This window comes from Platichthys flesus, chromosome 1 (assembly GCF_949316205.1).
Source record: "Platichthys flesus chromosome 1, fPlaFle2.1, whole genome shotgun sequence".
NCBI lineage: Eukaryota > Metazoa > Chordata > Actinopteri > Pleuronectiformes > Pleuronectidae > Platichthys > Platichthys flesus.
This window is the reverse complement of record NC_084945.1, coordinates 28,441,179-28,455,141: the sequence shown is the minus strand read 5'-3', so window position 1 is coordinate 28,455,141 and position 13,963 is coordinate 28,441,179. Positions and strand designations below refer to the sequence as shown.

Genomic DNA, 13,963 nt, shown 5'->3' with positions numbered 1-13,963 from the left:
AATCTAGAATAGAATTTAAAATTCTCCTCCTCACCTTCAAGGCCCTTAATAATATAGCGCCTTTATACCTTAAAGAGCTGTTAATACCTTATAAACCCACTAGAGCACTCCGCTCCCAGAATTCAAGCCTACTTGTCGTCCCTAAATTCTCTAAAAGTAAAGTAGGAGCCAGAGCTTTTAGCCATCAAGCACCTCGGCTGTGGAATAATCTACCACTTTCAGTTCGGGAGGCAGTCACCATCTGTTCGTTTAAAAGTAGGCTCAAAACCTTCCTTTTTGATAAAGCTTATAGTTAGAGCTAAATTAGTGCGCCAGAACGTTACTTGTTCTATTTTATGACACATGACACACGGAGCTTCTCTTTCCAGCTTCTCCTTCCTCTTCTCCATCCCTATCCCCCTTCCCCGGAATCCCTTTGCTTTATCACCCGCAGATCCAGGGCCTCTGTGGCCGCACCATGGATTGCGGTTTGTGGATCGCAATGTTGGATCCAGTGTGGCGGATTCTGAGTCATGTGGGCTGATCGTGGTGCAGGTGGCGGACCCTGTGTCGCGTTGGCATTGGGCACGGGCGGTGGACCAGGACCGCGGTGGTGGCTTGTGATGGGTCCTGGTGGGCGGCGGTGGACGGTGACTGAGGACTGGAGTGGCGTCTGGTCTGGATGGTGGATCGTGGTCAAGATGGTTGCTGAGCATGGACTGTGATTGCAGCGGGACTGCTTGGCATGTCATGTTGGGGTTGTCCTTCGGGATGTCTACCCTCATCAATGCTGCTAGAGACTTTGATTATTGATGATGTTCTCCTGCACGTGGCATCTATTGCACTTCTGTCCGTCCTGGGAGAGGGATCCCTCACATGTGGCTCTCTCTGAGGTTTCTACATATTTTTACCCTGTTAAAAGGTTTTTTTGTAGTTTTTCCTTACTCTTGCTGAGGGTTAAGGACAGAGGATGTCACACCCTGTTAAAGCCCTATGAGATGAATTGTAATTTGTGAATATGGGCTATACAAATAAAATTTGATTGATTGATTGAAGCAAGTGAGGGCCAACTTGGAAAGGTTTGAGATTACCAATCGGGTAGAGCAGGCAGCATTGCTCAACCCTTCTGAGATCCTTGATGCAGAAGAAGCAGGCCAAATGAAGGTAGGAAAAATAGCATAAGCAGCAGGGGGAGAGGCAGAAGAGAGTCCAACACAGGTTTGCTAAGCTCCAGTAGGATGTGCAACAGGACCATCAGTAGCCCTTGGAGGGTTCTGCAGCCACCCTGTCTCCCCTCAACAGTGTTTAGTCTAGTCTGGTGAGTATCCTTGGTTGAATATCCCCCAATATGTAATATAAAACGAGAGTTTGGATTATGAACACTATGATCACTTAGACTCAAGGTCCATCAAAGTAACTAATTGGAGCAGAGATCCAATGAGGCAGAATTGGCTGTTGACAGAAGCCATGATACTAGAGAGTTATTCTGACCCAAGAATGTAGACAACTCGCTAAATGTAAGATTTGTGTACATTCACCGGCAAGGCAGCTCATCCAAGACAAAAACTGCCAAGTTCCAGTTTAACTTGTTCCTGAACTGACACAAGAGGCAGAGATGCTGTCTACAGGTGTAACAAAGCTCTCTCACTAAAGAGCTGTAGCCCTGGCTCCTTATGTTAAGTGTGCACTTAACAGGGGCAGTATTACGATAGTGAAGTGGCCTGTGCAGATTCTGGATGATGCCACATGGTTTTCACAAAATACCAGCAACCTTCCAGGGGTTAGTGGATGAAGTTGTGAGAGGAAGAGAAGCATATGGCTGTGGCTGAGGGATAGAGCGTTCGTCCTCCAACCTGAAGGTTGGCAGTTCAATCCCCAGTCTTCTCCATCTGCATGCCGAAGTGTCCTTTGGCAAGATGCTGAACCCTGAATTCCCCTTCATAGAACAAAAAAGTGCTCTTATAGATGCACTGTATGAATGTGTGTGTGAATGGGTGAATATATAAAACTGTATTGTAAAGTGCTTTGAGTGGTCATCAAGACTAGAAAGACACTATTTAAATGTAAAACCATATGCAGCCGGCCTTATGAAGTTAGCATGCTAACAATCTAGCCCTGGCTAGCCCGTCATTTTCTTACAGTACACAACTACAGCGTTCAGCTACAGCAGAGTTGCTGAGAGGGCAATGTGTAAACTTTTTTTTTCTGTAAACACAACAATGACACACAACAAAATGTCAAACACAACCACCCACAACAGCTTTAACCTGTAAAACAGATTCATGGCGAGTTTCTCACCTAGCCTGGGGGAGGTGATGGTGTTCACATTGATTTTCTCATTACAGACACCATGGTGGCAGGGTCGGTAGGTTGGTGGTCTCAGTGTCACTTGGCAGTCATTACCATGACGACCAGTCACTATGTGCATACACTGGACCACCCGTGACTGAAGGCCCTTCCCACAGGATGACGAACACTGTAACAGCAGATTAAAAGATGGAAGGTGTCAGTTTTCCAGGTTGGTTGGTTCACTTACATTGGTTCACTTACATTTGTATTTACTGTACAGTAAACATCCTGTTGAACAAAATTATTGTTTTTTTTAAAGGTTAAACAAATGCAATACATCAGAAAGGTCATCAGTCCACCAAAAAGCTGACACAAAGAAAGACACTTTGAACTGCATTTCTTGCATTAGTACAGAAGAAAACTCACACAAGCAGGATGAGAACATGCACAAAAGAGCCCACCTGGTTAAAACTCCAAGTCTTACTGCTCTTTGACCAAAGCAGCAACACTGAACAAATTATTAATGTTTTTTTACAACTTTTTTAAACCTACAGACCTATGTACGGGGTTTGCATTGGGCAAGTTTAAGGGTTTGTGAATTATTTAATCTACCTGTGCCACTGTTGGGAAATTGAACAGTGATTTCAAACATTGATCATCCAAGGCTCTTCACCTTTTACTGGTAAAATATGAAGTAAATATATGACACAACTAAGGTTGTTATAACACTTATTCCAATCACCCCCCCCCCCCCAAAAAAAAACACATCCTGATATCTCCTCAACTTATATCTCCATCCAGAAAGATAGTGAACACACTTGTTCCTTGAAATGATATTATAATTGCATCCAACAGCTTGTAATACTTGTAACAAGTAAAGAGTAGAACAGCTGTGTGCCTTGAGCTCAATCTGTGTGATTTTCCGCTGGTCTCACTCACTAGCTTATTCGGGTAGTAAGAAGACATGTAGTATTGTATCGTCACATGCAACATCCTGTTCATGCATCATTGAAAAACTTTTCTAGAATGTAGAATTTATACTGTAGGTATCTCAAAGAAAAATCAACAGGTGTAGCTACTAAAAACTTATTTTCATGGTTATTGGTGCAAATTCTGGAGGTCCTGGTTCAAAACAATGAAAAACTATGAAACCAATAAACCTAAATTATTGATAAGAATGAAAGTTTTACATGGGAGAATTTGACTCCTGAAACTGATGTTGATGATTATCAGCTAGAGATGAGATGTATCATTTTTTTTGGTTTATATGTGGATGGGGAAAACTGAATTTGAATGCAAGCGTTATGCTTATGGTAGGCAATCTGTTTTTATTATCAGATTTTAGTCATGTTGTGATCTGTGGTCGCATTCTGAAGAAAAATAAATCAACCAAACATCTTGAAAGGTCCTTTTCAGTATATGTTTGATTCTAGCTCTAATCTCGTCAATCATCTGACCTGCAGCCTGCATTCTTAATTGTGCAGGAACCGACCTCTCATTCCAAAGGTATTGTTTTTTGTCTATACCTGCAGGTGAAATAATACAAGCATATGGACACAGAGGGAGGACAATAGCAGTGGTTAATGACAAGGACTACCCACAACCCCTTTCCTCACTACTCCCAGTCCCTCCTTTTCTCTGCTACGCAATATGGTGAATTATTTTCTTAACAGCAGCTTCCGGCCAAATTCCCACCACATAAAAGGAGGCTGAGGACAGCTCCTCCTTTGTCTATGACCTCATGTGGAACGTTGTGATCTTAACAGACTTTAACAGACATACACTACACGCTTAATGGTTTTCCCTGGTGGTGTTCTGCTGGACCAAAAGAATGAGGCAATTTTGTCATTTTGCCCAGTGTCCACATGAACATGGCGAAAACGATTATACTATGTGTGTGTGTGTGTGTGTGTTTGTGTGTGTGTAATTTAATTAAATCTACAACACAACACATTTGAGTGAAATATGTTTGAGGTCGGACCATCAGGCAATTAGGGAATAGTTTAGTTAGTTTTTGACTTGATGAAGCAAGTACTTGAGGTAAAAGGTATGGAAGCAAAATCCTGGAAGGCCTCTGTATGCTTCTCCGAGTCCGTTGCGGAGTCACGGGCGGACGGAGCGGACGGACACTTTTTGATTTATATTTCTACGAGCCTTTTTGGTCCGAAAACAATTCACCGCCAGAACAGTAGTCGGCGCAACGGAAGTCGAGCTTAGAGAAGCCTACCTTATGAGGTATATAGAAGAAGTCCACGCTGGTTTATTTACGTTCCCCCGGCTCCTCACACACAGTGAACGATGACAACTAAAAAGGCTGTTGATGACGCGACAGTGTTTGCTGAAATAAAGTGACACCCAGCGGGTCAAAATGCTTATGGTATCGTGTCTTAGCGCAGCGGTAGCCCGGTCTTGTTTCCAAACTGCGTTGCTAATTCAACAGCTGCAACAGCTTGAAGCTACACAGAGGCAGCTAGCTTCCCCCCCAGCTTCCACACACAGTCAGCACGGACACCCGATACTAACTACTACCAAGTGTTAGCTTCTAACCTGACGGTGTTTGAGAAACAGTGTCATGACAGCCGTGGGATTAAAGTCAGCGGGTTTTTGAGCTGTTCCCACCGCAGTTAGCATGGGGGCTAGCCCGCTAGCCCCGTTATGAAAGTTCGTTATAGCCGTATGTGACCGTACACACATGCCGTAAGTGCTCTTACCAGCCACCGTCAGCCGGACAACGCCGCTGGCTTAACACACTTGTCACATTAATCATAGAGTCGTAGTTGTGATTTAGATTTATGTGCTATAGGGACTGAAACATGAAGTTTGAGGTCCGGAAATGATGTCGTCCCGAAATGCTGGCGTTAGCGGACCAATCACAGCCAAGGGCTATAAAGCCAGTGGAATATATTAAACAATATTCAAAAGTAATGCTGTACTTGTAAAAGTTGTGGTAATATCAATGATTATTCCTAGCCTTGTCCAACATTTATCCTTCTGTGCATGAACAAATAACTCTGAAGATGGTGTTACCTTAGACCAGTCTCCAGTCTTCCATTCGTAACATTTGGAGTGGTCCTCACAGGGCTCCTCTTGAGAAGGTTGGGACAAGGGATCACATAGACCCTGAGGGTTTGTACACGATACCGTCCGCCGGTGAACACCATGACCACATTCTGACGAACACTGGAGAAAGAAGTGGTAAAGTGAGGATAGATAGAATGGATTGAATTCCTTTTTGGTTTTTGAAGAGAGCTAAATAAAGATAAGACAACTGCTATCCTGCTTATACATAGAAAAACACATAAAAGAGCTCCATTTTGGTACAGGTCAACAAAGCTTTACAATTACTGTATTTCATTCAAACTCATGTTCAAATAGTTTTTGCAATAGGACAACATGCTGATGACCAAAAAACGGCCTGAAAAAATTGGCTTGATTGGATCTTTGAAACTAAAATTGAAGTGCTTTCCACAATTCTGCAAGAGAAAGTATTCATTGCTCATTGCAAGTAAAATGAGTTTTACCTCCAAATATTTTGAAGTCATTGTAAATAGATCAGGAATGTTTTTCTATGCAGCTGATACAGGTCTGTATTTGCTTGTACCACAGGCAAGAGTGGAGCAGTTAATAACCGGTAGTTTTGCATCCTTTTCTGCTTTTTTCTCGGAGGAGTACGAGTCGTATTGCTCAAAATCAAGAAAGTACAATTTCTTCAAAACTTGAGCAAAACTACAAAGTGCTATAATTAAGTGCCATTTAAATGCTACTAAATTGTTGGTTTCCCCCAACAATTTTTTTTTTTTGTTGAGGCGGGACAATATTAAAACGATGGCGGGCCGCAGATGGCCCGCGGGCTGTAGTTTGGACACCCCTGGCATAGAGAGATAACTCAGCTGTTTTCAGCCATGACCTATTATTTGTGAGCAATTGTTGTGCCTACATGTGTAGCCAAAGCCTGGAACCACATGTTTCCTGCCCCTGGACACAACTTTTAGCCACTATTGGTCACACTAAAAGGAGGCTACAGCGTATCATCCGTTCTGCTGAGAAGGTAATCGGCTGCAATCTGCCATCTCTACAGGACCTGTTTGCCTCGAAGTCCCTGAGGCGTGCAGGCAAGATTGTGGCTGATCCTTCTCACCCGGGGCATAAACTCTTTGAGGTTCTTCCCTCGGGCAGGAGGACAAAAACCGCCCGCCACAAGACCAGCTTCTTCCCGGCTGCCGTTGGCCTCATCAACAAGGCCTGGGACCCACGCCTGACTCAGACTTTTATTCCACCCCCACATCTCAAGGATGTGTTAAATTAATAAATTAACACATTATCTCATATTATATTATACTGTATTACATTGCATATTGCAATCGGACGCTGTTTACTGTTTGCATTTTGCATTTCACTTTTTACTTCACTTTTTATATCTTTTATCTTTCATATATTTTTATTCAGAAATGTTTACGTCAAAATAAATACTTTGTATAAAAATTTAAAAAAGTGAGTAAATAAGAAGTAAACAGTGAGTAAATATATACTAGTTTTCAATTTTTCAATTTTGTATTGCTTTTCCTATGTATGTTGTATTTATTTATTGCGTTTTATGTTTCTATGTTCATTGTATGCACCAATAACCAGAGCAAATTCCTTGTAGGTGTAAACCTACTTGGCAATAAAATACTTCTGATTCTGATTCTGTGTGCCCCCTGACCCCTGAGGTCATCAGCTCAATAAAATCCCAGTACCCCCACTCTTCTTTCTACACACTTCAATGGAGAAATGGGTATCTCCCTCTCTTTTCTACCTACTTCTCCGGTAGGAGAGGAGTATCTCTCAAGCTCACCCAGCCAGGGAGACCTCTCTTTACCCCAGCTCTTCCAACCTCCAAGTAGGCCTGCCTGAAGCAGACTGCTAAAACCTTCCAAGAGGCAGCGACGCAGAAGCCTGGCTAAGAACTTTAGCACGAGCTGCCACAACTTGTGAACAGCAAATGCACAACAACAGGAGTTTGATTCATGTTGCTGTGATATTTTGGTAATAAGTTATTTGAAAGCAAATGCTTAAGTGTTATGCCCTTCACAGTCTTTCTTTGCAATTTTAACAAATACTTTCTCTAACCTGGCACCAACACCTCACACATGCACATCTATACAAACTTAACACATACATGTGACCTCAACCACAGGTGTAACCATTCCATGTGATCTGCAGGTCGGACTCAAACCTTTGGCATCTATGGGTGAGGCCTAGCCTCAATGGGGTGGCAGCTCTACCAGGTGAGCTATATTTGACACCCCATTATTCATATCTTTAATACTAATATCCAATATATTTCTGATAGCCAAATTTATTAAATTCCAAAAGGCACACCATTTAAGGTTGCACACTTAAGGTTTAATAACCACAACAACACACCAAAAATAAAAAATGTACATAAATAAACATCATTAAAGTTCTTAAGTTATTAGGAGAATGTTTTTTCATTTCGTTTTCTACTGTCTATTTTGAATAAATGGATTTGTGGATATTTCATTAAAGAAGATAATGCAAATTTGGCACATACAATGTCCATATTATGATTATTTAATATGGAAATACATCTCTTCTATTATTTCTTTCCTTCCGAGAGACTAAGGAGGGTAAATTCAACTTTTAAACGATATAAGCCCCAACCCAGTAAGGGTTGGAGAGCCACGCTGCCAGTAAAGTTAAGGAGTCAACCTTAAGTTGCCTTTAGCTCTCTCTGTGATAGTTTACTTGACAGTATAGCTAAATACACTGCAGAGCTTCAATCATTAACCTAGATTTATGGTGATTTAGTCAGACAGCTTGTTGCAGTCCAACCACAGGAAAAGCTAAAGCTACTGAATCATGCCAGTCGATGGTTGGTCACCACAGGCGAGGTAATTAATGCTAAACCTTGGGTCACATTTGTTACTTTTGTTGTCCTTTAAGTTCCTCATCACTGTAGAATCACCTTCAGAAATTAAATCCTATAAAACTAATAACAGCAATGCTGAGTAAACACTAAACATCATTGAACAGCAACAATAAATGCATAAACAATTATGAAAAGCCATTAATGTTGACATACAGGGAAAAGGTCTCCACACAACAGCGGGATATTTGCCATGTTAGTACTGTTGACAGATATATGAAGTTAAAAATTGTATTAAAAAATGTGACTTAAAATTTGATGAAAGTTAAATTTTGATGCCATTGACAGACAAAATGGAACATACCATTACATTTATTAAAATGACAGATTTCAGGTTTGGCAATGTAAGAACACAGCTCAACAAATAGATCACAGGTTTAGTTGTTTTGACATATTTGATGGTGGAAAACCTACATATACATATACAAAAGCATATGCAGAAACCCTCTTAGGAAACACATTTCCCTTCTGTGATCAATCATTAATGGGAAACAAGGCCCAGAGCCAGCAATGGTTTTCACATTACATCAGCCCAGTGTGTGTTCAACGTACCTTTGACCACTCTGAAGCCTCCCACACAGTGAGGCAGAGGCGGCCCTCACAGTCCTGCAGAACAGTGGGTTTTCCTCCCTGGCAGTACAGGCCCCTGGTGTGGATGAGTGAGCCGTTCTGTAGGTGGTAAACACAAACCACCTCCCTCTGCTGAAGACCTCTACCACATGTGACGGAGCAGGAACCCCACTCACCTGTCACCCACCTATAGGACACATCAAGTGTTTGCAGAAAGTTTGTTAATTCTTAGATTCTAAGATTGACATTACATTACATTACATTTCATTTAGCAGTCTCTTTTATCTAAAGCGAATTACAATAAGTGCATTCAACCATGAGTGTTACAAATCCAGAACAACAAGAATCAAGAAAGTACATGGGGAGGGGGGGTACCTGAAAGAGAGGTTAGTGCGTCAAAATAAATCAGGAAGACAAAACACAATAAACATGAGGGAGATAAGAAAGCATGACTTCAACTATCCTGGAGACGTGACTGGTACTGGCTGGGTATGGCTGAGAGAAGAGTGCGATTTCAAGATGACATCCTACGAAGAGGAAGTACGAAAAGCCACGTTTAAATAAGATATTTCTATGAAATGGACTGAGTGAAAAAGTCTGCGGCGTGACTGTTTCATGCTTTGAGGGTACCTACTGACCTCCTTCAAGTAATCATGGATAGCAAATGCTCAGAAAATTTATTTTTACACAATATGGGCCCTTTAAAATCCCCCCCGGAACCTTCAGAAATGTAACATATCTCTGTCTAGATCACTTAAGAAGACACCCTTTAACTGCATGTGTTGCAGCGTACACATGGACTTTTGTTAATTAATGTCCATGGATTATTTTCCTTCTTGCAATTGAAAAAAAAGAATCCCTGAATATAAAGACAAAAAAAAACTTGGAGAACATGAAAGGTCTCACAAGAGTCAGTGTTTGGTTTGTCTGAAACATGGTGGACTCCGTGGAAGGGATATCATCTAGAAATATATAGGTAATTATAATGTCATGAAATACATTGATTCTAAGTTTCAGTTGATTTATACACTAATATTGATATAATAAATATGAATATTTATACTACATTTCTGCTGATAGATGTCCCTAATTACTACGCACTTGGCCTTTAAAATGAGTCAATCATTTTTAAACAGGCTATATAATTTTAATGAGAGTGGGAAAAGTTTAAAGGAATGGTTCACCTTAAAAAAAGACAATTCACTCATTATCTACTCTACACTATTATGCCGATCGTGGGGTGTGTTTGATTCCACAGAACGTGTATGGAGTTTCAGGGATAAACAGCGTTGCAGCCATAAAAGGCCTACATACTGATCCTGTGCTGTCATCCAAGTGTCCTGAAGCCCCGAACTTTAAATTCGACTAGAAACGGCATCATTACATCATGCTTTATGCCTAAATGTGCGCTGATATCCTCCTCTGGCCCTGTGTTCACGTTTGCAGACAACGCACACAAGCTCTCTCACACTACTTCTGCTAGCATCATTACTTACAGAAGTGGACATTTAGGCATAAAACATGGTGTAAATGGGGCTGCATCAAGTAGAATCTGAATTTTGGGACTTAAGGACACTTGGATGACACCACAGGATCTATATGTAGACCATTTTTTTGACAGTTACTTCAATTGTATTTGATCTGGCTGCAATACTTTTTACCCCTGAAACTCCCACAAAAAATTGTTTTCAAACACTTCAACCACCCTTCCATCAACATAGTGGTGAGCAGATAATGGGTGAATGTTCATTTTTTCAGTGAACTATCCCTTTAATACAACGTGACTGTTGCTGAATTAAAATGCTAATCTTTTGAAAAAAACGAAATAATGTAAAAGAAATATCTTACGTATAAAAATGCTTCCCTAACAAGGAGAAACTTAAAGGTCATATTCACTGATGACCTGGATAAATTACTGAAATATTTAACTATCTGGCAATGTGACATACTCAAACTACTGTAAGTGTTTACTAAAAAACACAAATGTACTCATTTTATGTTAACCGAAGATTCTTTAGTTAAATTACATCAAACCAGACATGCGACCATCTTACATAGTCAGTCTAGTGAGTCTAAGCTCTAAGAATCAATGCGTGTTTGGGTTTGTAAGTATGTGTGCGAGCACATGCATCACCGGTACTGGCAGGGGTGAGAGTTGCAGGAGCGCACATGGGGCTGTGGTTGGTTCTCCAGTTGACAGTAGCTATCGTTCACCACCTCCATGGTTTTATTGGCTATCCTCATACAGGAAACCACTGTCCTCCGCTCACCTGCAGACACACACAAATAAGATGGTAGTCAACTGGTATCAAGAGGTTTTGGTTCAAACATTATCAACAAGCAGACCGGGCTCTCTCAGCCTGTGTCAAAACAAGCCCCACTGCTCTAATTGGTCAGCTGGCCCACATTTGTGATTGGTCAACTGCTCCGAGGATGTGTGTGGCAATGTCACGACTCTAGACAAATTTGAGCCAAACTAGTCTTTATTCAGCCATGTCGGATGTAACTTGGTGACATAGATGTGTCACTAAAGGATAAGTGGGTATATTAGTAAAATAGTAAAATAACACTGATTCTCACCTCAACAAGCCCTTTCTTAGACCTGCTCTAAAGTCGTACAGCTTTATACCAGAACAATCGTCAATTTTCATGACATTGTTTAAAGAGCATATGCACTTGCACCCATCTGAACACATCAATGGTATGTTGGCATTAAAATTATGTGTCAACAGGTGCGTTGCTGAACCATCGCCATATTGAGGCAGCAGACAGGTACTCTGAAGTCAATACCTTTTTTTTAAAGTGCATTGTTATGACATAAAGTGTTGACATGCTTGCTACAAACAAAGATGATCTGATTTCACACAAGCATGAGCAGAGCTGTTTCTTCTTCAGAGACGTTGTTCTCTCTTACTACCAAGGTGCAAGCCCACCAGGATTTAATAGGGAATTGGTGATGGTACTCTGACTGATTTATTGCATCTTATGCTTAATAAACATCTATTATTAATAAATAGTTTAAGTACAACCATTGTGAACAATATGCATGTTATACTGACTTTATGTTCAAACATTAAACAATAAAGGGTTGGAAATACCCTAAATGCACTTGCTCTATATGCTTAAGACTATGTGTTGGATCATGAATAGGTACAGACTAATCTCTGGGACTGTTGGTTGTTTATTGGGGATCAACTTGTGAGACTTTAGTAAGTGTGCCGTTGTGTCCTAACAAGAAAAAATGCAGCTCTTATTCCCCTGCACACCCGATGTGTGATGTGTTATTAAAAAGACATAAGTTGAGCAGCAGTGGGCTGACCCCCAGCTGCTTTGCTGACAACTAATCCAGAAGCACCTGACCTCATAAATTGAAAAGTTTTGAACGCTGGGTACTAATATCAGCACGCATTAAGAGGATAAAAGAGCTGCTCAAGAAATCAGCATGGGGGTAGGTAGGGGTTATAATTACCCTGGGCTGTGTGTGTGGGGGTGTGGGTGTGTTGGCGTGTTGGCGTGGGGTCAAATATGTCAAATATCATCATCGGATTGGATTAGCAACTGGTTCTACACTGATCCGTCTCTTTGTCCAAACTCCCTGAAATTCTTCCCCCATCAACTCCGCATGTGGTTTAACAGGCCAAAACTATTATCTGATCTTCTTAGATTTACCGGACTGTTACATGCCAAGACATACCCACATATCTTATTTAGCCAATACTGTTACACATGTCATGGTGACATACTTTTATTGGGATCCTTATCTGTTATTTTTGTAAGTACAGCCTGAATACAGGCTGAATTCTAGGCATCTCTGATTCAACCAGGTACTGTAAACCTTCATTAAAGCAGGGGACTCAAGCTCAAATAAGCTTGGGGCGACTAAGGGTAGTGTAATCTCAAGGAAGGGCCACTTCAATGTTCAAGGAGTACAAGAAAGGGCAATATTTCTAAACATCTTTATTTACAGAAGATTTTTCCAAAATTAGAACAGCTTTCTTAATTAGTACATGCAAATCTTTCCTTGCTCTAAATAAGTGATATAACAGAAAGTTACTGAACTAACTAAATGAAATATCTTCACCTTTACTCTTAACTCAAAACACCTTTTCAACACATTGCCCCTGCTAAACCAGCACACCTCAATTAAACAAGGTACTTTACCATATTCTGACTTGATTTGTTCTAAAAAAGACCCGGAGCTGGCAGTGCTGTATACAGGGGGCAACAACAAATTTTTCAATAATGAGGGCATAGATGAGGATTTATTCCAAAGAAAAACATTTTAGCTAGTGCTAATGTTTGTATGTTTATACAGTTTCCACTGCCACTATGCACTTTGTGCAATTTGCTACTACCTGTTATAGTGAGTGAGTTTCCTTCAGTGGAAAATTATAATTATCCACCTGATATAGCCAAATTATTACGAGAAATATTTTATCCAGGAGATGAGGTCAGGTGCTTCTGGATTAGGAGTCAGCTGGCCGGGGGTAACCCACCACAGCTCAGCGGATTACTTCTTACTGGTGGATTAGATTTGAGATCAAGGTCGGATGTAAAGTCTACTGTCAATGCAATGCAAACACGCTTCTGTAAACACGCAACCAACAAAACAGTAAAACTCATGCTTGTGTTTCGCAAGAATCATTGTCACATTTTGTGTTAGGATCTTTATAATAACAAGAATTAGACCTGGGGTCTATTTATAACCATTGCGAACGCACAACACGGGACCTGAAACCTACGTATGCCACTTCTCACACACAGGTTAGGATTTATAAAAACAAACAACATTTTCGGGATTTCACGCAAACTCTAACCCATGAAAAATATATAAACTGGAGATCACTTACAAGAAATTAATAAACTTTCCAAATAATATTCCAGAAAGGAGGTGAGGATCCACTGATGTGAGGGAATCGGTCCGATGCTCTTAATAAATAAATACTACCTTGACACTCATGCGTGATTCTGCATGATGGGTGCATGAGAATGGAAGGATGAGGAACAATAGAGGGTTCAGCGATGTCTGATCAGCTGAAATAGATTCTATTGATCTGTGATATGTGATCCCTGAGCTGAACTGAGTAGAGCAGCACAAAATTTGATTATTTATGTAATATAATCATCAGTCATCCTGATTTGAGAAGATAGAACATATCTCTTTTATTGCAGGGGCCTTGATGTTTGGATGGAACA

The 13,963-nt window shown here is 40.8% G+C and overlaps 1 protein-coding gene across 1 annotated transcript in view; it reads right to left on the bottom strand.

The window, feature by feature from the left end:
* adamts17 (ADAM metallopeptidase with thrombospondin type 1 motif, 17) overlaps positions 1–13,963 on the bottom strand; it is a 126,553-nt gene that overhangs the window by 14,551 nt on the left and 98,039 nt on the right. Inside the window, exons 20-23 of the mRNA XM_062390686.1 lie at positions 10,902–11,037; positions 8,750–8,954; positions 5,296–5,448; positions 2,278–2,455 (exon numbers count right to left, since the gene is read on the bottom strand). Coding sequence (XP_062246670.1) covers positions 2,278–2,455; positions 5,296–5,448; positions 8,750–8,954; positions 10,902–11,037 — 672 coding nt within the window. The remainder of the gene's footprint in view (positions 1–2,277; positions 2,456–5,295; positions 5,449–8,749; positions 8,955–10,901; positions 11,038–13,963) is intronic.